We start from the raw sequence: 25,213 nt of genomic DNA on the forward strand, positions 1-25,213 counted from the left end.
GCTAACACGCCTCGCAGAAGGGCGCTTCGAGTGAGATTATTTCCATCCCTTCAAAATGGCTCTCATCTCCCTCCCTTTTCTGGCACATCCCGGTTTCTGGTTTTTTTGACACCACCACTCTCTCTTCAAACCATCGTCCAAATCCGCGAGTTATCTTGATAACCCGCTGTCACTCTTTTCCGGACGGGTCAAGCAAACAAAAACACAACGTTTAGCATTCTTAACCACCAACGAGTTTTACGAATCTCTCCACGATCTCCCGATAGTTCAAGATGCACTTCACCTCTGCCGTCGTCCTCGCGGCCGCCTTCGCCGGCGTGTCTGCCCACCCTTCTGCCCACAACCACCAGAAGTTCCACGAGCGCCGCAGCGCTGACGCCGTCGAGGAGCGCGATCTGACCTTCATCAAGAACATCCTCCCCTCCACGACTCCCTCTTCCACCTCTGCCGCCCCCGCCGCTACCTCTGCCGCTTCCACCGGCGGTGTCTACACCCCCTTCTGCAGCGGCTCCAACAGCAAGCGCGCCACCATCGCCGAGATCGCCTACTCTGGCAACACCGGCAGCGCGGACAACTGGGGCTGCAACATGCAGATCGTCAACGACGCCAGCGTCTCCCTCTACAACTACACCACTACCTTCACCGCGAGCGATGCCGACTACTCTTGCTCGTGCTTCAACAAGATCGGCCCTAAGGGCCTGATCGACGGCTGCTGGTTCGCCGCGATTACTTTCACCGTCAAGGAGGGTCAGTCCAAGAACGTCGCCTTCGACGCCGACTCCCAGGGCTCATGCGCCTGCGGCTCCGGCTCCACGGTCCCCAAGACCCCCATCGGCCAGTTCGCTGGCACCTGGCTCGAGTTCGACTGGGGCTCCACCCCCAACGGCGGCAACTCCGGTGCCGACGCCTCCGTCCTCGTCGCTGGCTCCCAGAGCATGGCTTACTTCGGCATGAAGGTCGCCGCCAACGGCAAGACCTGCTCCTGGGTCAAGTCTGACGGCACCAACGAGGGTGCCTACATGCCCGGTATGGAGGCTGAGGATGGTGTCGGCTGCAAGGGCTACTACAAGGGCCACCTGGACGTCACTCTCGGCGACAAGTTCACCGCGTAAGAAAGGTTCATCCTTTTCTTTCCGCCTGGTCCAGTCTTCTTCCCTTGCCTGGGGTGAGTTTTTCGTCGGGGAAAGGGGGTCATCTCACACAAAACCCACGCAAAAAACCTCGCCACGATGACGAAGCCCAGTAATGGATGTTTTCCTTAATCTTCAGAGCTTCTTGACGGCGCATGGGATACCTCTTTTCTTTCGGGGCACATATTTTGGATGGTGCGGCCTATTTGCCATTGCCCCTCGTGCCCACCACCAGCTTTTTCTGCTTTGGACATTTGTGCAGATTTCTCGGGATATGGGAAAAAGCGTTAACGAACAAGACGGTTGGTTTAAAGGGACGCCTTGTTCAACGGAACGGTTACATAAATCTAGTCCCCCTACCTACCCACACATATACCTAGTGTCTGCTGCTTAATGCGACATCAAAAAACTCATCCTTCACCACCTACTTAAGCTTGCCTCCCCATCTGTGCTCTGCGTTCATGTATCGTTCATCCCGTCATTCGTCTCAAATTTGATTAGCAGTGGGCTTGCCGTGTCTAGCGAGGCACAGCTGGGGATCAAGCTTCAGAACCGTTTCATCCACGACATGGGATGTCGGCAATGCTTGTACGACCCGATCGATTCACTGTTTTCATCACCTGAGTCATTTATCTGGCTGTCTCTCAAATCTAATGACAAGCCAGAAGCAGCCTCTCATACCAGTAGGGTTCTCAAGTCCATGGACCTAATGTTGATGTATACAAGGCATACGGCATGCTTTTTGAGTGCTTTACATTCCGTTTTGTCTACCCCGCCGCCCCCAACAGCAAAGAAAACAACCCCACCCCTCATATTCAGTGGCAGTCGCAGTCACATGCAGCTTTTAACCCACCGAGAAGCGTATTCCTTGCCAAGAATTTCATCTGCATACATTGAGGCTCTCATCTACGGTAACTAGCTGGAGTGGTTGGGATCACTGAGGCTTCCTTCCCTGTTCTGATATTATCATCAACGATAGAGACCATGGTCACCCCCATGACAGCGTTATTAGCGGACTCTGTGAGCAGTATCTTATTGGTACCGAATCTTGACTTAGCATCAAACTCAGGACTCTTCTTGTGGCTGTTGTCAGTGATATGAGTGAGGTTCCTATGTAAGGAAATCTTAGAATGAGTCTTCTCTTTCCCATCCGTAGCCGCTACGGTTTCCCGCACGTGCCCCACTTTGGTTCCGTGGTGGTGCCACACTGAACGACTTTTGCCGCTGAGTTAATTTTTGGTTCGACATCATCTCATCCAGCAGTGTAATTCAACAACTCATACTCATCACCACTAGCACAACGAAAGCTCTGCATGGTGCTCAAACTTACGCAATGAACGAACTTTCGATTCAGCCCTCTGGAATCTTCTGGCAAGACGATTATATTACAGCCGAGCATGAGGAAAAGTTAGTACACATTTTTCGCAACGAGCTATCATGGCCAGACCGATCTGGGCGACTGTCTCTCCACTACGGCTACACCTTCGACTACAAAACATTCGGCGTGGATCCCAACGTTCCCTTCAGCCCTTTCCCGGACTGGCTGGAGCCGTTGATTCCTACACGCGAAGGCAGACCACCGGACCAAGTTTGCCTGCAACACTACCCACCCGGCGCCGGCATCCCGCCCCATGTCGATACTCATTCCGCATATGATCAGCTATATGCGCTATCTCTAGGATCGCCCGTCATGATGCAATTCGCCTTGCCACCAGACGATGGCGAGGAAGGAAGGATGGTGGAAGTAGATCTTACCCCGAGGAGCATGTTGCAGATGTCGGGAGACTCAAGACTGCATTGGAAGCACGGAATCAGGAAACGGAAAACGGACACGTTGCCTGATGGAACGGTGCGGAAGAGAGAAGATCGGTGGAGTATCACGTATCGGTGGATCAGGGAGCCGGCCGTATGCGGCTGTGGGAACGCAAAGCTCTGCGACACTGCGCAAAGAGAACTAGGCATTGAGAAGGAGTATCGTTGGAAGAAAGGCGACGAGGATATCGTAGCGGGCGAGGAATAGAAGATAGGAACCAAGGCTTCTTGAAATGATTGGAATGGTACTGACACGGAGTATTGGTGAAACAGAAATAGAAAGAGGGGTTGTACATGTCTTCACTTGTTCATGTGTCGTACGCTAAAGACAGCAGATGATACGCAGTCTATTGCTTTTGAGCTATGGAAGTTTGCAACCATACCCTCTACGCTAGTGAGCACTCTACCATGGTAGTGATCGTGCGAAATTGGAAGAACCGGCTGATTTTCAGACCTGCTTTTCGAAGAATCAACTCGAGCTCTGGCACCGATCTTTCCTTGCCGCCGAAGAAGAACAGAGTATTCCATGTCATCAAGTTGGCAAGGTCCGGAAGCCTTGACTGTTGATGAGGTGTCAGAGTAGACGGGGCCGTATTCTGATTACTGACAATGAACGGAGTCGAGTTCCATATCTCGTTAATCACCATCCGTGAGCCCAGAGTTCTTTTCATGGAATTCGCAACGTTGGTAAGTATCTTGACAGCGTCTTCATCATCATACTCGCGCCTGAAATTAGTCAGTATGTCGTAGCGGGGCGATTTATACGCAATTCGGAAGCCACTAGTACTCACAGAACTCCTCTGAGGTACCATATGTCACCCTCTGATGCGTTCTCTTCGAAGTAGTCTTGTATGACACATTCGACTTTTCCTTCCGCAGTCTTTTGTGCAATATCCTCGGGCAGGTTCTGTTTGGGACGTCAGTACCGGCTTACAGTCTTAGACCACGCGCAACTCACGGTCTTCAAGCTCTCGATGGCCGGCTGAAGGTCCTGGAAAGTCCAATGAAGCTCCGGATTGTTCCTCATTATGTCAAATCCGCTGTCACCTGGACCGCACCCGACATCAACAACTCGAGCTTTGGGGTTCTCATGCCAGGGGTAGTCATTGAGAAGCGCTGGCCTAGTTGTCCTCTATAACAAACGTGTTGATAAGCCAGAGTCAAATTTAACGGCATGTATACCGGAGCACACTTACGTTGAGCCATGGTACAACACCCTTGATCACCTTAAGCGCAGCCCTAGAGTTTTCGGGATGACCAATGTGCTCGAAGAAAGTTTCGCCATTCTGTGCTACTGTGAAACAGAATGGAGCATCTGTGGCTAGAAAAGAGTCTTTGGTCTTGGTATCTGTCATATGAGACAGCAGACCTGCAGAGCTCCTTAAGCCCTCGTCCGCTCTTCGCTTGTTAGACCACTGATAATGGACACCCAGGACCGTGATTGGAGCTTACAAAAGGGACAGAAATAGAGCAGCACTTCCTTCCTTTTCGAGAGTCTTACTATGCCGCGTATTGCTGAAAACACCTGGATGCTTTTCTTGGTAGATGTACTCGGTAGCCAAAGTTCTCAAGACCCTTCCTAGAATGATAATTAGTGGGCTTTGGACGTTAGAAGCGGCGTAATACAGGCTGCTTGTGTACCTAGTTTCTGTTCATTGACATTCAGTCGGCTAGCTAAATCCTCGAGCTTCGCATCGCCCCCAAGATCTTTGATCACATCTGTGATACCAAGGGACACTGCCACATTGAGTGCATTCGTCCGCGCTGGTTGTAAACCCATCTCAAGCAGCTTGATGTGGTTGGGCGTGACCGCTGCATCGAGAGCGCGAACGTCAACGCGAATCTTCTCAATAGCCTCAAATGCTTGCCAAGATATCAGATGTTCGGGGTCATCGAACTTTGTAAAGGCTTCCGGGTCCCATACTTGGGGGGTTCCTAGATCGTGTTGTCGGACTTCATGTTCGAGAACAGCAATATTGTCCCGCAAAGATTGAAGGAGAATTTGGAGGAAGGACATGATGAATACGTGGGTTCTTTCGACACTAAGTGAGTCGATATGTTTGCAATAGCACGGAAGCTCAAACGCATTTCGAACAGGCCGACGACACCATCTATTGATGTATTCAAGGCCCTCCTATGCATGTGGAGGGGGCGAACCGATGCCTTGTGGGGTAAGCCGCCTACCCCACAAGGCATGTAAGTCGACGACTTTGGATGACCTGTTTGAAGATGGTTTAAAGCAACATCGAAGGGCCACTCTGAAAGTAAGTCGTTGTCAAATCCCAATCATTACTTGTTCTCAACTTTGTTCTCAACTCCTCTTCATCAATATTAACTTTCCCCGAAATCCCTCTTCATGTCTCATTCCCTGAAAGTCACGATAGTCGGCGCAGGCCTTGGAGGTCTGGCATGCGGCATTGCGTGCAGTCGTCAAGGCTATGATGTCTTGATAGTTGATCAACTGAAAGAATTCCTGCGCCTTGGTGATAGTATCGGCTTTGGCTCGAACTCGGCAAGGCTTCTTTATCGCTGGGGAGTCGGGTCCAGAATGGAGCCAATCGCAAGTCAGAGTACCGAGATGCGCATCTATAACTTCGATTCTTCCGACAAAGTCCTTGGCATCGACGACCAAATTGGGAAGTCCGTGGAGAATTACGGATGCCGCCAAATCATCGGTCACAGAGGCGACTTCCACCTCATCATGAAGGACTTCGCTCTCGAACAGGGCGTCAAAATCCGGCTTGGCGAGCGAGTCGAAGTCTACGATCCCAGTCAACCTAGCATAACCCTTTCCTCAGGAGAAATAATTCAATCAGATGTCGTCATCATCGCGGACGGCGTCAGAAGCAAGGGACGCACGACTGTGCTGGGTTATGAAGATAAACCTCAGGCAAGCGGATACGCCATCTACCGATCATTCATGAGCGGTGACCTCCTTCGCGACGACCCTTTGACCAGTAAATTCCTCAGAGATGGTGATTCAATCCGGTTGTTCCTGGCCAAGGACTCTCATGGGTTCATTAGCACTCTGCAGGGTGGGAAAAGAGATCAATGCGGTCTTGACTCACAAAGACGTTGGGGACGTCGCGGAGAGTTGGACTAAAGAGGCCACCAAAGATGATGTATTGGCATGTCTAGAAGGATGGGATCCTGCTGTCAGAAGAGTGTGGGAAAAGATGCCTTCAGTCATTGACTGGAAGCTCGTGTACCGCCCTTGCCTCGACAAATGGGTTGCAGACTCCGGGCTAATTACTTTGATGGGCGATGCTGCACATCCGTTTCTACCCACTTCGACTCAAGGTGCTAGTCAAGCCATCGAAGACGGAGCCACCATAGCCAAATGTCTCTCAAAATGTGCAGGCAATATCCCCCTAGCCTTGCATACCTACTTCGAAATCCGACACGACTACGTTGCCGAAGCACAGGCGACTGGGATCAAGCAGAGAGAAATATGGCACAACTTGCATGATGAGGACAGCAAAGCTTTCAAGAAGGAATTCGACATCAACGCCACCATGATGCAGAATCTGTATCTTTGGAAAAACGATGCTGAAAAATTGGTCGATGAGAAGTGGGATGAGGTGTCGGAAATTGTCAAGCAGAGGCTTAGTGTTAACAGTGGTTGAAAGGCGCGGACACGAAAAGACTTTAGATCAATAGTCATCGCAGACAAGACCTTGTATCAAATATCCAAAACGTAGCACCTGCTATGATGATATGATATTATTTCAAATAACAGTCCACCTAAGATTCATTCATAGGTTAAGTAAACTCGGGAAAATAACACTGTCAAACTCATCGCCAACAGACTTGGATTTCGACTTGACCCACGCAGAGGGATCAGGACTGGCCGCATTCCGGTCAAACCGTGCAAACACACTGCTGCAAAGCCAAGACATTAGCGACAAGCACTTTTCCACGCTTCGTACAACATACGAACAGCGGCACTTAGGAAAGCGCCCCATCTACGGATACACCTGTTGAGTCAGGCCTGAATCAGCACCGCCTACCCCGGGTCCTAGCGTCACGGATCCCCGCAACTCCATGTCCGTTCCTTCAATTGCCGAAAGCGCTGAAGACAACTTCCATCTTTCTTGATTCGCCAGTAATATCCCTACTTGCTCACCGCATCTGGGAGAAGAGACGAGGACGACAGAACAGACGGCATAGAGGCTATATTAGCGGAAATGAGTCGACAACGAGACAACGCCCGTTCGTCTCCACGAGAGACGAAGAAGTCGGCCTTTAGGCGGGGAGTTAGAAGCTGTGAGCACCCGTCCACCTCTCTTGATGACGTAAGAGTAACTTTCTGATACACCCTGAACATGAAGCAAGTGAAGATGGCCAAGCACAGCCGGGGCGCCCGCGTCCACATACGTGCACCTATTGCCAGAAAACATTTATCAGGGCGGAGCATCTCATACGACACGTTGCGTCACGTAAGTCTACTGGTCACCTCGTCCATCGGATCTTTCAGCTGATTAAATTGGGCCAGATGAGAACCGAAAGCCTTTCAAATGTCTGACCTGCGGCGCTAGTTTTGGCAGGACAGATGTTCTACGTCGACATCAAAAGAAGTGCCCAGGGAAGCCTGTTCAAAGTTTACCGACATCACAACATGAAGAGGGCTACACTCAGGCCTGTGCAGAACATGATCCTCGAAAGTCACTAGACAATATTTTGATGTAGGGCGAGAAGTTAATTTGAGGTCCTGGTCATGAATACCTTACTTACATCGAACTCTCAGGTTAGAAGGGCGTTGCCAGCCAGTTGATCAGACTGAACCACAAAGAGATCTCAATGATGTGGAAAATTCGGGTGTGACCACTGGTCTCATTGACAGCCAAACAGACGAGATCAGTACTGCGAACCTGGCTGTTCCTCAGTGCGGTGGATCCAGTGATGATTCTATCGTTGTTCGCCAATCAGGAGATGAAGATACAGCCGAGCCTGATTTGAGCTCGCCCCAATCGAATGTAGATCAGAGTGCTACAATAAGCAAGGCCGATCTTGCTCTGGATATCACTATCGCCGCTCAGCAAGTTGACGAAACAGGTCGACTCAGCCAAGAAGCCTCTCTAGAGAACACTGAATCCACCACATCTGAGAACAATCCTGGCTCGGGGGCACAGCATGTCAATCTCTCCGACTTTCTGGTGCTCGGAGACTCATTCATATCTGAGATCCACCCAGACGATTTCGATTTGAGGGGCGTCACAGACTTGATGTTTGACTTCAATACCAACACCATCATCTCACCCCCTTCTGCAGAGACATGCATCCTCTTAGATCCAAGTCGACGTGTAAGACCAGTCTCGCTATTCTTCGACGCTCCCGAAAGCCTACCTCAGTACCAATCTTCCTATGACACACCTCATCTGTTCAGTTGCTCGGATGACGATGCCATTGCAGTCAACAACGCTTTCGCCAGGGCAAAGGGCACTACAATTAGCACTTCAGACTCAATCTGTCTCAGTCGCAATCAGATTTCACGTTGGATCAACGCGTACTTCGAACACTTTGACATACATACGCCCATAGTGCATCGGCCGACTTTCATCCTTTCAACTACTCCAGGTAGGCAACATACGCAGTAGGCAGCGAAGAGGGTTGACTAACTAGTTGCGACACTATCTTGCAGCATCTTTGCTTTTGGGCATGCTGGCCATCGGTGGCTGCATTGTATCAGAGCATGGTCCTGCTTCTAAGGCCTATGAAGCTTCCTGCCATCTCCTAGCTCAGGTGCGTAGCTCAACCTTTATGTCTTTCATCCCTCTGTGCTCGGTTCTCATTCTGCCTCCAGTACGAGCAAGACCTCTTGCAAAGCTCTATCTCAGATTTGTGGCCAATACAGACTGCCCTATTGTGTATTCAGTTTGGGGCCTTTTCAGCCAACCCCCGGTATGCGCGACAAGCGCAACGACAGTTCTCGCTTGTAACAGATGTAAGTCAGGCGTCTTTGAACCACTGGCTTTGAAGTAATCTCACAGTCACCTTGTTCTGATGTTTTCAAGTTACTGCGCGCAGTAGAAGTTCAAGTTCGCGGAGTCCAGTCAACTCAGGACCCTGATTGGAAGGACTGGGTCTTCATAGAGACGTTAAGCAGGTCAGTGAGCGTCTGGTCCCCCACTGATGCAATACGATATTTAACTCCCTGCATTTATATGTACAGACTTGCAAGCTGGACTTGCATTCTGAATGCTGCCATATCGCTCCTCGACCCTGAATCAACATGTGTCGCCGCACCTCAAGTAACAGCAGAAATGATCGTCCCCTCAAACGACAGCCTCTGGCGAGCACCGTCAGCCGAAGAATGGGCCCACAACAAGGAATGGCAGGCGTACAAACCAGTCAATCTCGTCGAAACTTCGAGACGAGTTTTCACTGGCGAGTATCCCGCGGTAGCCATGAGCTCATTTGGACTTCTCACGTTGATTGGGGCTCTCGTGGCGAACATTTGTGCTAGAGAACGGTACTCTCCTGAAATGGCCCCCATCCTTGATCGTGAGTATTGTGCAAAGATAGAGAGGAGCCTTCAAGCCTGGGAGACTCTATGGCGCAGTCACCCTCACGCTGGAGGCTCGCAGAACATGAAGAGCGATCCCAAGATGACGGACTGTCTATGTCTGCTAAACTCTGCGTACCACCATCTTTACATGGGCCAGGAGCTCCAGATCCTGAAGAGAATCGCGAAAGAACCTCAATGTCATCTGGCAGTCCCCAATTTCCCCACTGAAAGGAAGGTTCTTGTTGTTATCAAGTACGCTATGACTTCTTGGTTGGCGGATACCGTAACAGGCATCGCTCATAGGCAGCGGAAGGCGGCATTCGAATTCGGTGGGCTTGGCCCAATGGTAGCATATGAGACTGGTAAGCAATCATGTTCCGGATCGTCATTTCAAGATTTGAATTGCTGATGGGTGACATGTTCGTCCTTTTTTCGCTTAGCGCTGATTATCTCGTGGTGGCTGAGTCTTCGGCAAAGTCTTCCATCACCACCTTCTGTCTCTGTCCTAGAGGGGGAGAGAGAAAGCTTGGAAGCCATCGGTCACTTGTTTCAAGACATTCTGAAGGAACTAGATGAGCAGTGCATTACGTCCGATGGAGACCTTTCGGATCTACGTTCCCGAGCCCTGTTCCACTACCAAGTGTTGTTGGGGCAGTGGGTGTGGCCGTGTGAGTACTTTTGTTTTCCCTATCTTTCTCGCTTATCTATTTGCTAAGCCACGCTGGACGCGTAGACACGAATGCCATGAACCACGCCCTGCAAGCCCTCGCATCTTGACTGTCCCAGGGAGAAGAAGCCTGATGTTTCGCGTTATGACGGCACGGCTCTCACGAAAAGCAATGGGGTAGCAGCTCAATTCGTGGAGTCGCAGAAAGACTATGATGTGGGGTCGCGGATGCATCCGTAGTGAAAGACACCTTGGACTGGGGATTGGTCCGCCCGACTGGTTCCTGAGCAAAAGTTCCCAACGGTTTCCATAACCATCATAAATACCCTTGCTGAAACATGGCGTGAAATGCATGAAATAGGTACCAGGTTCAGTTCACGAGCAATTTCGACGGATCGAAAAACGGAAACAATGAACGAATCAGCATCTTTGCTTGTCTCTCCATCCACCTGAGTTGGTCCGTAAGCGGACCGTCGAACTAACCTTGGGTGGTGGAAACACAAGGATCAAGCAACGGCTTCAGCTTGTCAGGGTGCCCTAGGTGCTGTGTTGACAGAACAAGCTTATTTTCGCAAGAGAAATCATCACTCTTCGTATCGAGAAGGCTGAATTGGGTGATAGAGAAGGCTGTCGAATAAGACATTCAGCTGGCCATGGGGAAACAATCGGATGATATCGATCTCAACACACCAGATCATCTCGTGGGCTGTGCTTCTAGCTTTCAGGTTACTGAATTCAGGTCATGCCCAGCATCAAGCTCCTGCCAGCATAGTCCAATTTGTGTATATATGGATTCTGCGACTTCAATGGTTCAAGTGAATGATATCTAAGCAGACAAGTCTTGTTATCATATCAATATAGTATTGCATCTATCACTCGAGTCTCATACTCTGGACATCTTCATTGTTCTACATCTTCACTCTTCGTGTAGAAGCAAATATCTTTTTCATTCGCGATGGCATACCCTGAGAATGTTGGCATCAAAGCCATGGAAATCTACGTCCCTGGACAGGTCCGCATCTCCTTCTACAAATTCATACATCATCTATCAGAGCTAAAATCAATCACTCCAGTGCTTGGACCAGTCTCTCTTTGAGCAGCACCAAGGCGTCTCAGCGGGTAAATACACCATTGGCTTGGGCCTCAAATACATGAACTTCTGCAACGACCGTGAGGGTAAGTCATCGCCCGTCCAGGGCACTATTACTTCGGCCAGGCTCTGGGTCTAGCATCCTCTACATCAGCGATAGCTACTGACTAGCTTAGATGCATCTTCCATGGCCCTCACTGCCATATCTTCGCTCATGCGAAAGTACGACATCAACCCCAACTCGATTGGCCGCCTCGAAGTTGGCACCGAATCCTTGGTTGATAAAGCTAAGTCTGTCAAGACAGTGCTGACCCAGCTCTTTGAGCCTGCCGGGAACACCAGCCTGGAAGGTATCGACACCATTAACGCATGCTACGGCGGCACGAGCGCCTTGTTCAACGCTGTCAACTGGGTCGAGTCCAGATCATGGGATGGCCGAAACGCTATCGTTGTTGCGTCAGACATTGCCTTGTACAACGAGCCCGCCTCTCGTCCCACGGGCGGTGCCGGTTGTGTCGCCATGCTCGTGGGCCCCAATGCGCTGCTTTCGATGGAGCCGGCGCTCAAGGGAACCTTCATGACCCATGCCTACGACTTTTACAAACCTGATCTCAAAGCAGAGTTCCCTCTGGTTAATGGACATGAGTCGCTTCGGTCGTACATGTCAGCACTGGACGGTTGCTACCAACGTCTTCGTGAGAAGGTAGAAGCAGCTAACCAACGCACGAACGGACTTGGGCCGAAAACTGATACTAACAAACTGCTGAACATATTCAACTACATGGCATTTCACACCCCCAACTGCAAGATTGTGAGCAAGTCGTATGGACGACTGTTGTACAACGACTTCCGACTGGATAGTGACAAGAGCCGATGGGAGGCGACGTTGACGGAAGAGCTCCGCGGGCTCAGCTACGAGGAGTCTTTGAAGAGCAAGGAACTTGAAAAGATCTTTGTCACCCAGTCCAAGGATCTCTTTAAAGCGAGAGTTGAGCCCTGCATTGCCGCTCCCACTTTATGCGGCAACATGTACACAGCTAGTCTGTACTGCTCTCTCATCAGCTTGATCAGCCACATCGATCTCAGAGACAGTGTCGGGAAGACTATCGGCATGTTCAGTGTAAGTCTTGTAATATTCATGGGCGAATATCTTGCTGACGAGAGACGTGACATTAGTATGGCAGCGGTATTGCCAGCACTCTCTATGGGCTCAAGATTACGGGAGATCTCAGCGAGATGGTCCAGAAGATTGATCTTATGAAGCGTCTCGAGCAACGTGAAATTTGTACGCCTGAGCAGTATGAAGAGGTGAGAGCGAATATAACCCTGGGTTTTTGCGAGCCGCTACTAAACATCAATTCGCAGGCCTGCTTTCTCAGGTTGAAGGCATATGGCGCCGAAAGCTATGAGCCTGCTGGAAGTATTGAAGTCATGGCTCCTGGAACGTACTACCTGCAGAGAGTTGACGATGCTTACCGCAGGTTCTACGCTGTGAAGCCGTGAACTCCCGCCTATGGTACCCTCAGCTCAGGTCTTGGTTTATAATAAGACTTTAGTAGTAGCTTGGTTTAAAGGAGGAGGACTCGGCTTAGAATATCAATGTAGATAGAATTCCAAAAGTTTCTCAGATAATTTCGATTAGGTGGCCTCTATATTCATGCTAGCTTCAGATTGCAAGCCTGAAATGCATTACCCTAAAGCGAACGTCAATGGAGCCGATGCCCACTACCCAGATTACCTAGCTTGGACTGCTTGTAGTGCTTAATTTAGGCCCCTTTCATCCACAGGCTTCCATCCGCATTTTGTAACTCGAAAGGAATCAGATGAAATAGAAGGACTAGGCTTGGGGACTACGCTAGATTGAGTCTGCTAGTCCTACGGTTTGGGGCTGCATCATTAGCAACTAACCCGCCGTCGACGCAGTAACTCTAATGGTCGATCTGAAGACAAAGATTCAAGGTAACCCGTCGGCTGCAAATTCAGGCCAAAGCACTTCATCTTCCCATAACAAACGGTCTTCCGAAGTTGTTCGAAGCTTATCCTAAGTGCTCACTTGAGCTGATCTTGCAGCTATTTGTGTAAGACTAGAACTTGAGATCTTTGACTCTCGCATTGGTAAGTTTCTTTGGTCCTTTCCAGATGTCCGGGCTTGATTCCGTATCTGATCTAGAGACATGCAGCCGCAATGCTTGTATACCGGCTGAAGTTAGTGAATAAGATAGATCTACATCTTTGGCTCAAGCTTAACTGAAGAGACGGATCATCCTTACGTTTCTTTCTTCGGCTCTTGTAGAGATCCCTTTGCCGTGGTGGTTCCCTAGGATTAATAGCCAAAGCCGGTCATGATAGCAGATGACTCGGCCATCATTGATCTGCTACCTCAGATAGGTTAAGTAGGACCCCAATGCAATCTGTCCTGTCTCGACCCCGGCTCTTCTGCCTTCAGGGTAAAATGTCTTCTCGGGCCCAATCTCGATGCCGAAACCCCTCCCAACTTCCGAGTCCCTCGAATCCGTCTCCCCCACTGGGTGGAGAAATCTTGTGCCTAGGAGATATCGAGCAGGCTACGCCGACGGCCATCTTCTCCAAGCCCCTACCCCCGCGCGACCTTTGGCTTGATCAATATGTCTCGTGTTAATTACCCCACCGTAGCCACGAAATAAGCTTTCTGGTGCCATTTGCTTACTCCATGCCGAATCAGCCGGGCCCATGCTACTGAGACGTCAACGTCGGTCCGTCGATATAGCATGCAACAGACCCATTATGGGGGTTTAACAAGGGCAGATAAACCGCTCGCACTTTGCAAATTCCTTCGCGAATAAGCTTTTCACATGCATTTCGTTGCAGTAAGGAACATGGTTTCTGTCTTATGAGCGGAGTTTTCCCGCCACGTAAGGTAGTATCCCAGAAACACCTTCACGTCGTCAAGCTGGTGGTCATTGCTGGAACTGGGGTTCTTTGCAAGTACTTCCTGTTCTAGTCCCTCCGAGCTGTTGAATGCAACATAGCCGGTGGGAGCGTTGACTATTGCAGTATCTCAGGCAAAGTCTCTCATCCGTGTTAGCCGCTACCAAGGACTCAGGGACGGGGGTTAGCCAAGTCCTGCAAGACGTAGACTATCTAGATAGTCGATTCATCAGCTGTTGCCCACCTTGAATGCAATCAACCAATTCTATTTAATCTCGCTCATGTCTAGATCGCAGTTTGCCCTTAGATCGATGCCTTGGACACAGTTGGCGTACAATGCTATCGCTTGAACACAAATCTCAACCCCGCAACTCAGTCCCAGAGAGACAAGGTATGGATTCTTTTCAATTCGAATGCCAAAGGTCATGCTTTGTGAATGTTTCTTCGTAAGAGTCTAATGACTTGTAATCAATTTCTTGGCTTGAGAACAACATTCCAGTGACCAGTTGCAAACTGCATAGTGATGTACTGGCGGAAGTCTATGTCTTGATCCGGAACTTCCAGCACATCGAATCTTTGTAGGAGATTGGCGGCAACCATTCTCATCTCGGCCCACGCAAAGCTTTATCGACTTTATCAGCATAGTTGCTCGACAATAACGAAAAGCATTGTACTAAGACTTACTTGATACCAATGCACGAATGCTTGCCTCCAGAAAAGGGGTAATACGCGTCCATACTGGAGGCTTCGTTAGTACGAAGATTTTATTATGGGAAGGAAACCATTGGGACTTACTCAGGTGCGGGTGCCCCGTCTCTCTTGTCTTCGGATAGCCACCTCTCGGGCCAGAACCGTACTGCCTGGGGCCAAAAGGCCTCGTTGCGGTGAAGATCGCGGTATGAAGCCGAAACGACTGTGTGAGGCGGTAGATCATAGCCACAGAGGTTGATCCACTGATTGCCAGTCCGGCGGCCCATCTCCGAAGCAATAGGATGCAAGCGGAGGTTCTCCTTGATGCAGGCCTCGAGGTACTCGTATTCCTCCTCGTTGCGAACCGATTTGCTGGTCACAATCTCGTCGTTGAAGCCCTTGGGCGGGAGAGAGGCGAAGAGCTTGGCGCGGACGTCGGGGTTACGGGCAAGCTCGAGAAAGAGACAGCCGATAGTGCCGGATGTTGTTTCGGAACCGGCAAGGAGGATCTCGGCCATTTGGTCGACAATGTCGCGGACAGACATGCTAGTGCCGGTGTCAGGCTTTTTGCCCTCTTCGATAAGGTGCTGGAGGAGGTCTCGGCGCTCAACGTCCGGAGTGCGCTTGCGTCGTTGGACTACGGCGTCGATTGCTGTGATCATCTCGGCGGGCCAGTCGAATTGCAGGTCGATTCCCAGGGCGCGGAAGAATTTCTTGACATACACAGTCTTTGTACAAGTAAGCACTGAGGGAATCAAGACATTTCGTCTGTAACAAATGATTGACTTGCCTGGTATCGCTTGCTGAGACCATCGAAAATGGAGCGAGGGATTGACTTCCAAATCTTCTCGTCAACTCCATCTTCGATTAAGCTATTGGGATTGGTCTGTCCGAACCCCTTGCCGAATGAACACTCTCCCATGCTGTTACTCAAGTAAGAAGCCGTGCAAGAGAAAGACCAAGATGGCTGCGGAAGTATTGGCTTACATGTCAAGGGCCACGTTGTGAAGGTCGTCCATTAAGTCGACCTCGATACCCTTTTTTGCATAGTGTACCGCATCCTCGTTGATCTGTGTCTGGTACTTGTTGAGCACGTCACGAACGGTGCTCTTGAAGAACATCTCAAGGTTGTCAATGTAGTTGACCGTAAAAGCAGGGAACAGGAAACGCTTGAGGCGCCTGTGCGGCTCTTGGCGACTTTTTCCAACGACGTTGAGTTAGGCTCACGTTGCAAGTGCACATTGTGGGCAGAAAAAAAGGGAACGACTTACATCTCGCCAAATAGTCCGGGACTGAATTTGTCTCTGGAAATTTCGGCATACATGGCAACTTTGGGAAGATCCGTCTTGACCAAGATCTGCTTCATGGCCTCCTTGTCAGAGATCCAGACCTGTCGGGGGCCGAGTCGGATAATCGGCCCATATTTGTTGTGGCTTCTCTCTACCAACTTCCAGATGGTTCCGGTTGAGAAGAGATAACGTAAATGCAATGTTGTGAGAGGAGCATACCAAGGCCCAGGAAGTTTTCTCAGGGGAGACTTGAGAGCTTTGATCTTCTGTTTGAGTTGAAGACCGGCGAGGACAACTACTAGGAAGTAGACGGCAAGTATGTAGGCCGACGCCATTGTGTCGCCGTTGTTGATCGTCTTGATCAGGGCAAGATGCTAGCGATGCTTTGTCAATGGTTGAATGACTGGTGGATGATGAGATGACAGGTCAGAGACAATAAGAGAACAGAGGGACATAACAATCTTTGACAGGAAGCGGGCGATGATCTTCTATGACATGAGACCCGGAGCCATCTCCTCGGGATGATATAAGACGAACACACATAAGTCTGCAGGAGCTATTTCGTGATCTAGACCCCCCGCTAGCCCCGGTGCTTCCTGCTGAGAAGTTGCGCAAGCCAACCCAGACCGGAGGTTACGGTACGTGGCTAGATTTGCACAACAGTCAGAGGCTCCTTTGAATTGCACGACTCAGTTCAGATGTACATGTAGCCATCGTCAGCATGCGAGGCTGTCGTGAATATGCTGCGTGCACTGTTTCAAGCTCTGTAAACTCTGTTATATTAGCTCGGATGATGGGAGCCCAGGGAGCTGGGCTTGCTGCGCTTTTCCTTCGGTCTGGGAACAAGCGAGTTCACCAACGTGGCACCCAAAAGACGACGCAAGCGCGAATCGGATGGTCCAGAATGGTACACACTCTCTCATTGACTGGGCTACTCCTTGGCTGGAAATCGCGTGTCATGCAAATTAAGCGGGAACATGGAGATAGGTTGCACTCGATCCCCAAATCTGATGTGCTTGGTATAAACTCTGTTCAAGTGTAATCCCATATTACTCATTTCCAGTTATCTCGCGGTACTTCCTTTCCTATTCAGGAAACCATTTGGCAAGGTCGCCTATTGCCCAAAAGTACTCATTGACTTTAACGCGTCTGTCATCACGAGAACCTAAAATACGAACATCTCACATCATGGTGAACAACAAGACTGTGCCTTATTCACGGTGGAGATGCAGTTTCAAAAGAATTCTGAGCCTTGGCCCTGCCATTTGGTCTAGAACTTTTGGTCTATTTCCCGTTGTCTCTAAACTCCATACGTGCTTCCGCTCTATCAAGCTTTGACTCTGCGGTCTTTGAGTCTAAAAATGTCTATGTCGTCTATGTCTCTTTATGTCCGTCTAAAGAAAACCATGTTGCATTTTGTACAGCAACCACCCTCTATTTGGCCCATCTCATGGCGCCGGGGCAGTTGGGGTCGTTCTCGACATACTTGAGAGTGCCGAAAACGGACCAGAGCTGGCCGAGGAAGCTGCGGCCATCGTGGTTGTACAGGTCACCAAGGACAGGCTTGATGGCCTCAGTAGCCTCGTCAGCCTTGTAGAAAGGAATGCGACTAGGATCTGTTAGCGATGGCTCGGGACATTTCTCATGATGAGAGGCAAAGCTTACGGGAACAGGTGGTGAACGACGTGCTTCTCAATGATGCCGTGGAAGAGGTGCTTGCCGATGAAGCCGAACTCACGGTCAACGGTGGCAATGGCACCCTTGACGAAAGTCCAGCCCTCCTCAGTGTAGTGGTGGACCTCAGGGTGGTTGTGGTGGAGGTAAGTGATGGCAACTGAGGGGTCAATTAGCACTATGATAAACACATTTGCTTGTGAAACCCAAAGGCCAAGCTTCAAGGATCACAAGTGAAGGGGGAGGGGGGCGTACCGAGCCAGTGGTGGACCCAGAAGTAGGGGACCGCGTAGAGGAGAGCGACGGTGGAGACATCGAGGATGGTGGAAGCATAGTACAGGGCGGAGAAGGTGATGGCCAGGCCAATATCAGAGATGGCAATGAAGATAGCCTCATTGGGACGGAACACGGCACTGGTGGGGCCGAAGTGGCTGACACCCAGCCAACGTCCGAGACCGTTGACCTCACGCTGCAAGCTACCCTTGCCGGCGGTGGCATTGAAGAAGAGGTACGCCTGCCATCCGAAGAGCTGGTGGGTGAGCAGGTTGATGGCCTGGGCAATGGGCGTGTCCTCGAAGAGCTCGTGAAGGTCGATGCTTCCGAACAAGGGCTTCTTGGAGGGCTTGGGAGCGGTGGCAGGAACGAAGGCCATGTCTTTCTTCATGTGACCGGTGAAGCGGTGGTGGCGGTGGTGAGAGAACTTCCATGAGAAGTAGGGGACGAGAAGGAAGGAGTGAAGGGCCCATCCGGTGATGTTGTTCACCTTGTCGGACTTGGAGAAGGCGCCGTGGCCGCACTCGTGGCCGAGAATCCAGACACCGGTGCAGATGAGACCCTGTACGAAGCCGTAGACCATCCAGGCGGTGGCGCGCAGGATGGGGTCCTGAATGCCGGGGATGTAGGTGAGAGCAGCCCAGACGAGGCCGGCGACCATGGTGAGGTCGCGAACGACATAGTAGTAGGAAGTCACGAGCGAAGGCTCGAAGCAGTGAGCCGGGATGGCATCTCTGATGGTCTGAATATCAGGGAAGACAGGCTCGTTGGTCTTCTATGAGGAGGGTCAGTGATCAATGATCGGTCATCGAGATCGATGGCGGCGCATCGGAAGCTGTTTGCCGACTAACCTTCCGGGGCTTCTCGACCACCACGGTAGACGAGGTACGTTGGGTCGCCATTGCGTATGATAAGGTGCAGACCAGGTTGTTTGGAATCACCTCACTATTGCTCAATGGATATAATATGAGATGAACGAAGGGGAAAGAAGGATACGCTCTCGAGACCGCACCGTATTATGGATGAGTAAAGGAAGGAACCAGAGGGAAGCTGGAGCTAAGAGGTCTGGGGAAAAGGGTGAAATTTTCTCAGGTGCCCGAGGTTAGGGAAAAGACAAAAAGGTTTCTAGTCAGACTTCACAAGGGACCCGGGAAGCAGACCGCCAACGAGAGAGAGGTGTCTCCTTGACCCTTTTTTTAGGAGCGGCAGCATTAAAGGTGGGCCGTTACCCACGGTGAGAGATGATCCCTGGAATAGGGGTCCAAACAGTCTGGACTACTTTTTTTTTTCTCGGTTTCCCCCCTTCCCTTGCTAGGTTGTCTTTGCCTTGCCTTGCCCACATGCATTGGGGGGGTTAGGCTCGGCGGCAGAAAATTTCATCTTACTGCTGTCAAAAGTCGAGTGTTTGGAATTGCTCGAGACTGCCTCGAGACGTGACTCGCCACTGGGTCTAACCTTGTGGCTTGCCCCAAAGCATCGCAGAGCCTCGGGCTGGGCGTATTCCGCAGCATATTCCATGACTCGATGATGACCGCCACACGTCGAGCACAAAGCAAAAAACCGGTACCGTGGGTGTTGAAGAATGTCTCGGTGTCTTCCTTCGCAAACGTGGCCTCGCGGCCGAAGTGTCAGTTCTATGACACCTTCCTCGGTACCATAAGGTGAAACAATCAAAGAGGCAGCCAGCAGTCCCGGGCGGTGAACGCGTATCTGGCAACTCGGGAGGGAGGTGTTGAGAAACGCGGATCTAATCTGCTGCAAGATCCTAGCACGTTCAAGAAGAGGCTTCGTCGCTTAAACGGAACTAAACGCAATTTGGCCTAGTCGTGCAAGATTTCCAAGGGTCCGGTTCCACGTGCGGATAACAGAAGTCTTGGAAAAAGCCCACACAAAGGTTCTCAACCCCAACACTTTTGCACCCCTTGCTCTCTGCTTCCAAGTGGGAAATGAAACCCACTGTGTATGTTTGAGCTTGAATCTCGTTTAACGTGGAGTTCCAAGGCAGAGAAAGACGGTGGTAGCACCTAACAGGACCCTGGGAACTCCATTTGTTGACAGAGTGGCATTTCGACAAACTCCATTGGCCAAACGGTGGGGGTCTTTGGCTTCAGGAACCTCTCCATCTTCTCCAATCGCTCTCCCCTCATTGCCCAGATTCAGAGACCGCCCCCAAGCTGTTCAAAACATGGGACCGTGCGGTAACGTCGCGTCCCACTCGGGGCTTTACGGAAAGAGGGGGGGGAGGATTGCGGGAGAAAGGGACGCACAAGTCATTCATTTCCCTTTGACCTTTGACATGTGCTAATGCGCCCCCTTTTGAGCTTCCCGAACGAGTTCGACCGGCTCTGTGGCTGAGCCGTCTACGGTCTCTCTTGTATTGCCAGCTACCATCTGCTATCTTTGTCAATCTGACGAGGCCGGGCCTGAGCACAAGGTTGGGGTTAGCGGGGGCCTCGGCGCACGTCCTGTCCAGATTGCGAGACTTTGCGCCGTTGGACGGAAGCAGTCAAAAGCTTAATTGGCTTCGTTGTGGATTCTAGAAATGAGCAGAGGTTACGAGGATCGGGATCCGGGGCAACCCTTTCTCTCTCTGGTTGTCTTGGGTTTGGTGCAAGTACGGATGTCTACTGACAATTGTCAGTATGGCAACTCTTGCCTCAATCAGAGCCGTCGCAACTCCCTGCGAGTCGAAACTTTAATCGCTGTACGCATACAACGCAGAACTCTTGTGAGATTCGCAAGAGGGAGTTCCAACGGCGAGGATCTAGGAAGTAATCAATTCCGACAATTTGCGTGTGCCGTTACCCGTTTGCCGGTGAGATTCGTGTCTATGTTGCAGTTATGAGGGGGCACTTGAGAATTGTTGTGGCATAACCGAAGGCCGTAATTTTCCTTCGAGTACTTATTCGAAGCCTCGAGTTGAAGCTGAACTCGTAGCATCCCAAACTCTAGATGCACTGACTACAACAACAACATGACGATTTCCAAGGCCAGAAGGCTCGAAGACTTCATCAGATTTGTCAAATTGAATTCTCCTTATTACGCCCAGTCCTGGAAGCTGTGTAAGACTCTTGAAGATGCGTCGGTGTCTTTAAGGGATTTGCCCGTCGTTGACCATGAGTCTTTCTGGGCATCAAACACATGTCGGAACAGTAAGGTTGTGACATCAAAACAGAAAGATGGTATTGTTTTTAAAACTGGAGGCGAGTTGTGCGCAATTCTCATACCACTTATCATAGGCTGCCTTCCAGACTCCATGACGGGTTGACCAACTTGTAATACATGTTTACTAACATTGCTCTGTCCAGGAACAACCACACACCCCAAAGTGTCGTTCTACAACCAGAAGGAACTTCATGGCCTTTCGACACAACTAGCAGAGAGCTTGGGACGCTGCGGAGTCGGCGAGGGAGACATGGTTGCCAATCTGTTCTACGCCGGCGACCTCTACGGCAGCTTCTTATTGCACATCCTCTCTGTCTATCATCTTCCGAGCGGTGCAGTCCAGCTTCCCATAGCTGGACACGTATCCTTGGAGTCTATGGAACGACAGATCGTTGAGTTCGAGGCAACGGTCATCCTCGCCACGGTGACTACCATGTCGCAACTCTCAGAACGCATCCTCAGCAGTGGCAAGACCCACTCATATGTCCGCCTGCTGCTTTTCTCAGGGGAAGCATTCTATGATGATCAGGCCGGGCTGCTGAAAGTTGCCTTCCCGAACGCAACAATCAGATCAGTCGTCTACGGGTCTATGGACTGCGGAATCATCGGCTTACCACCGAAGCCAGGGCACTACACAAATGACACCAGGCTTCACCAAGTCAACGATCCAAACATCATCGTGGAGATCATCACTGAAGACGGCAAGGTCACTACTACCCCAGGAGAGGTCGGCAGCTTGATCGTGACCAACCTGGAGCGTCAACTCATGCCCATTGTTCGCTACCCTTCTGGAGATCGGGCCGCTTGGGTTGACCCAGCTCTAGGCCTTTTCCGTGTCCTCGACAGGGACCGCACGGCCATCCGCCTCGGACCCGTTTCCGTCGACTTCGTGGACCTCCGGCGCATAGTGTCCACGATCCTCAGAGGCCGACCAGTCCGGCGTTTGCAAGCCATTGTCACACGAGAAGACAGAAAAGACCTCTTGACTCTGAACATCGCATTTACCCCGGCTACAGATGAGGAGAGTTCCCAGCTGCAGGCGGAGCTGAGGGAAGAGATGGGCGTGGTGCGTCCCATGTTTCGGGAACACGTCGAGAAGGACCTCATCAACCCGTTGAGGATTAAGTTTATTACCATGCAGGAACTCGCTGTTAACCCAAGAAGTGGAAAGATTGTCGAAGTACAGGATCTTCGGTCGACCACTATTTAGTTATATGTTTATTCATACGACGTGTGAAGTTGTGTAGAGAGTACTTGACGTTGTTGCACCAAAGTCTAAAAGAAGTTGTAGGCACCCCCTTGCCGCGTGAGGGGATTTGAATCACCACGAATTAAACGAGTCGCTGGCACTCCACAACGGAATAACTGGGATTGTCAATGAAACAAGCTTTTGTTCTCGCTACGATGCACTGGTCGTAAATCACGTTAGGCAAGCTCTCTTGATTGGGGCTGGTAGGCGCGTGGTACGGAGCGGGATCCAGGTCCTCGGACTTTTGTCAGGACCCCGCGGGTTGTCTCTCGGAGGCCAAGACCGATAACCCTTGTTGTCTTCCCCGGACGAACTGACCAACACCAACACCTCTTGAGCTGAAGCGGAGTCCAGGCGGAACCGGCCAGATTGAGCAATCGCCGTTGATTTTTGCTCTCTTGACTCGCGCCAACTTGATCGCATCGCATTGAACTAGTCACGTCTGATACAAACTTCACTTGAAAGTGCTTCCCTGCAAACGCAAAGTTTTTAGCGTAACATGCTTTGGTTGCAACTTCCTCTTCCCCGCGCGATGTCTATCGCCTGCTAGTTCATCAAAAAGCGTTCCCAAGTGCTCTCAAGGACCAGCTCATTCAATTACGAGACCCATGCCCCTTGGACACGGATGTCCAGTCATCAGCACCAATCTCCGCACATCAAATGCATAACAGGTCACAGAACTGGCAACGAAATTGCAACATGTCCGAGATAACCGCCAAAGGATCAAGGCAGGCCGGTCCCGGTAAGGAATACAAGACGACAGGCGTCCTCGCTCCGTACTACCCCGATCCCTCCTTTTTCCTCATTCGTTCAAGTTGTCATCTAACACGGCATTCAGGTGGGGCGAGCCGGCGTGGTTCCATGCTCTGGAGAGTCCCTACTACAATGACTCTCACCGGCGGTTCCAGACGTACGTACGAGACTTTGTCGACACTCACTTGCTTCCCTACGCGCAGGAATGGGAGGCAGCTGGGGAAGCCCCTCTATCAGCGAGGTTGAAGTTTGCCAAGTCCGGTCTTGCTTTCCTCGATGTCCCAAAAGAGTACCGACCCAAGGAACTCATGACTGTTGCGGGTATTGCGTTCGACAAGCTGGATGTCTTTCACGAGCTGATTCTCATGGACGAGATGGCCCGCATGCCCAGTGGGGTCCCCCTCGCTCTGGCGGGGGCATCCAATGTGGGTGCGCCGCCCATCTTTGCTGCCGGGACTGAGGAGCAGAAGAGACGATGGCTTCCTGGTCTCTTTACCTGGGAGACTAGCTTCTGTCTCGCCATCACGGAGCCCACGGCCGGCAGTGATGTGAGCGCCATCCGGGCTGCTGCAGAGAAAGCTCCCGATGGCAAACACTTTGTCGTCAACGGCCGCAAGAAGTGGGTTACGGGAGCACCTTGGGCAACCCACATGACCACCGCCGTCCGAATGGGCGAGCCAGGGCGGAGTGGTATCTCGCTGCTGGTCGTGCCTTTGAACTCCCCCGGTGTCACAATCAGGAAGATCCACAATTCCGGGCACAACGCCGGTGGTTCCTCATGGGTCGTATTGGAAGACGTGAAGGTGCCAGCTGATCACTTGCTGGGCAAAGAGAACGGGGCGTTCCCTTTCATCATGCGGAACTTCAATAAGGAGCGCTTCATCCTCACTGCGGACTGCAACAGACAAGCCCGAATATGTCTTTCGGAGGCACTGCAGCACGCACATGATCGAGAGACATTTGGAAAACCTCTCGCCTCGAATCAGATTATACGGCATAAGCTGGCGGCGCTTGCTCGCGAGGTCGAGGGCCATTGGGCGTGGCTGGAGCAAATTGCCTACCACGTCCATATTCACGGCTGGCAGACCAAGGACGTTGCAAGCAGAATTGCGTTGGCAAAGATCCAAGGCGGCAGGATCGTAGAGCAAGCCGTTAGAGAGAGCCAGCAAATCCACGGCGGAATAGGCTACGAAAAGGGGGTGACCATGACGGAGCAGGTTTCTCGGGACCTCCGTTTGAAAGTCATTGGTGGGGGGAGTGAGGAGATTCTGAGTGACCTTGCGTGGCGCGAGGAGCACAAACGAGCTTCTGATCGAGGCGCGAAACTCTAAGAAGCTTTCGATGGCTTGGAAATCAGATCATAACAAGCTTGAAACACACTTTCTGTAGCCCCGAATCGACTTCATTGCATGTTATGTATGACTGGTGTCGGTTGTCTAGAATAGCGCTATTACTTCCGTGATCCGCAAAGGTTCAATACGTGATGACATGGCATGGCTGGGCTGCGAGTCATGGGTGCTGAAGCCGCCACTTGGACCATGATACGAAGTGTTCGAGAATGAGACCAAAACCGAGACGTCCACGTGTCGTCCGATATATCGACAAGTGGCTGTTGATGGAGTGCAGAAAAGATGCTCAGGGTTGTACGCCTCTTGTGCTAGCTAGTCCTAGACAAGCCTCCATGTGCATTCAGCTTAACTGCAAGGACGCGATAGGGTCCTTGTCACGTAACAGGGATAGTAATCGCACCTCACGAAGTGCCCGTCACGTGCTAAATCACGTGTCTATCTCAGACATCGTGTATATAGACCTTTTCCTTTTGTCTATTTCCACTTTGATAGTTAAGCCACTTTTACCACACTCCGTATGCCCATTGCTGCGTGCCATAACTCGTGACAGTCCTCCAACCCCTGCACTAGTCTCCTCTCCAAGTTACACTACCTCGGGTGTCTCGTGAGACCCACCGCAACAGTCCGAACCCGAGGTGTCGGGGCCGGACCCCTCAC

The 25,213-nt window shown here is 51.1% G+C and overlaps 10 protein-coding genes across 10 annotated transcripts; 7 read left to right on the top strand and 3 right to left on the bottom strand.

The window, feature by feature from the left end:
- Positions 1-272: 272 nt before the first annotated feature.
- CABS01_12729 (uncharacterized protein) lies at positions 273-1,112 on the top strand (the record flags this gene model as incomplete). The annotated part of the gene is made up of 1 exon (XM_060546081.1): positions 273-1,112. The coding sequence occupies one exon, from the start codon at positions 273-275 to the stop codon at positions 1,110-1,112; it is 840 nt and encodes a 279-aa protein (XP_060396312.1).
- Positions 1,113-2,463: 1,351 nt separating this feature from the next.
- CABS01_12730 (2OG-Fe(II)oxygenase) lies at positions 2,464-3,150 on the top strand (the record flags this gene model as incomplete). Its single annotated transcript, XM_060546082.1, has 1 exon — positions 2,464-3,150. The coding sequence occupies one exon, from the start codon at positions 2,464-2,466 to the stop codon at positions 3,148-3,150; it is 687 nt and encodes a 228-aa protein (XP_060396313.1).
- A 178-nt stretch (positions 3,151-3,328) lies between these two features.
- CABS01_12731 (uncharacterized protein) lies at positions 3,329-4,959 on the bottom strand (the record flags this gene model as incomplete). Its single annotated transcript, XM_060546083.1, has 6 exons — positions 3,329-3,668; positions 3,734-3,849; positions 3,901-4,074; positions 4,139-4,340; positions 4,395-4,521; positions 4,584-4,959. 6 exons carry the CDS (start codon positions 4,957-4,959, stop codon positions 3,329-3,331), a joined length of 1,335 nt encoding a protein of 444 aa, XP_060396314.1.
- A 531-nt stretch (positions 4,960-5,490) lies between these two features.
- On the top strand, positions 5,491-6,568 carry CABS01_12732 (monooxygenase; the record flags this gene model as incomplete). The annotated part of the gene is made up of 2 exons (XM_060546084.1): positions 5,491-5,899; positions 6,015-6,568. 2 exons carry the CDS (start codon positions 5,491-5,493, stop codon positions 6,566-6,568), a joined length of 963 nt encoding a protein of 320 aa, XP_060396315.1.
- A 926-nt stretch (positions 6,569-7,494) lies between these two features.
- CABS01_12733 (uncharacterized protein) lies at positions 7,495-10,227 on the top strand (the record flags this gene model as incomplete). Its single annotated transcript, XM_060546085.1, has 8 exons — positions 7,495-7,606; positions 7,794-8,519; positions 8,584-8,684; positions 8,746-8,886; positions 8,957-9,048; positions 9,115-9,812; positions 9,891-10,118; positions 10,184-10,227. 8 exons carry the CDS (start codon positions 7,495-7,497, stop codon positions 10,225-10,227), a joined length of 2,142 nt encoding a protein of 713 aa, XP_060396316.1.
- Positions 10,228-11,072: 845 nt separating this feature from the next.
- CABS01_12734 (hydroxymethylglutaryl-CoA synthase) lies at positions 11,073-12,710 on the top strand (the record flags this gene model as incomplete). Its single annotated transcript, XM_060546086.1, has 5 exons — positions 11,073-11,129; positions 11,191-11,293; positions 11,384-12,327; positions 12,384-12,515; positions 12,573-12,710. 5 exons carry the CDS (start codon positions 11,073-11,075, stop codon positions 12,708-12,710), a joined length of 1,374 nt encoding a protein of 457 aa, XP_060396317.1.
- A 1,872-nt stretch (positions 12,711-14,582) lies between these two features.
- On the bottom strand, positions 14,583-16,428 carry CABS01_12735 (cytochrome P450 3A9; the record flags this gene model as incomplete). The annotated part of the gene is made up of 6 exons (XM_060546087.1): positions 14,583-14,736; positions 14,799-14,852; positions 14,910-15,532; positions 15,580-15,727; positions 15,792-16,001; positions 16,076-16,428. The coding sequence occupies 6 exons, from the start codon at positions 16,426-16,428 to the stop codon at positions 14,583-14,585; spliced, it is 1,542 nt and encodes a 513-aa protein (XP_060396318.1).
- A 1,099-nt stretch (positions 16,429-17,527) lies between these two features.
- CABS01_12736 (fatty acid desaturase) lies at positions 17,528-18,942 on the bottom strand (the record flags this gene model as incomplete). The annotated part of the gene is made up of 4 exons (XM_060546088.1): positions 17,528-17,702; positions 17,759-17,927; positions 18,023-18,815; positions 18,892-18,942. 4 exons carry the CDS (start codon positions 18,940-18,942, stop codon positions 17,528-17,530), a joined length of 1,188 nt encoding a protein of 395 aa, XP_060396319.1.
- A 2,072-nt stretch (positions 18,943-21,014) lies between these two features.
- Positions 21,015-22,415, top strand: CABS01_12737 (AMP-dependent synthetase/ligase; the record flags this gene model as incomplete). The annotated part of the gene is made up of 2 exons (XM_060546089.1): positions 21,015-21,192; positions 21,349-22,415. 2 exons carry the CDS (start codon positions 21,015-21,017, stop codon positions 22,413-22,415), a joined length of 1,245 nt encoding a protein of 414 aa, XP_060396320.1.
- Positions 22,416-23,153: 738 nt separating this feature from the next.
- CABS01_12738 (acyl-CoA dehydrogenase domain-containing protein) lies at positions 23,154-24,538 on the top strand (the record flags this gene model as incomplete). Its single annotated transcript, XM_060546090.1, has 2 exons — positions 23,154-23,230; positions 23,293-24,538. The coding sequence occupies 2 exons, from the start codon at positions 23,154-23,156 to the stop codon at positions 24,536-24,538; spliced, it is 1,323 nt and encodes a 440-aa protein (XP_060396321.1).
- Between the last annotated feature and the right edge of the window lie 675 nt (positions 24,539-25,213).

This window comes from Colletotrichum abscissum (genome assembly GCF_030869225.1).
Source record: "Colletotrichum abscissum strain IMI 504890 chromosome Unknown Scaffold_39.1, whole genome shotgun sequence".
NCBI classification, from domain to species: domain Eukaryota; kingdom Fungi; phylum Ascomycota; class Sordariomycetes; order Glomerellales; family Glomerellaceae; genus Colletotrichum; species Colletotrichum abscissum.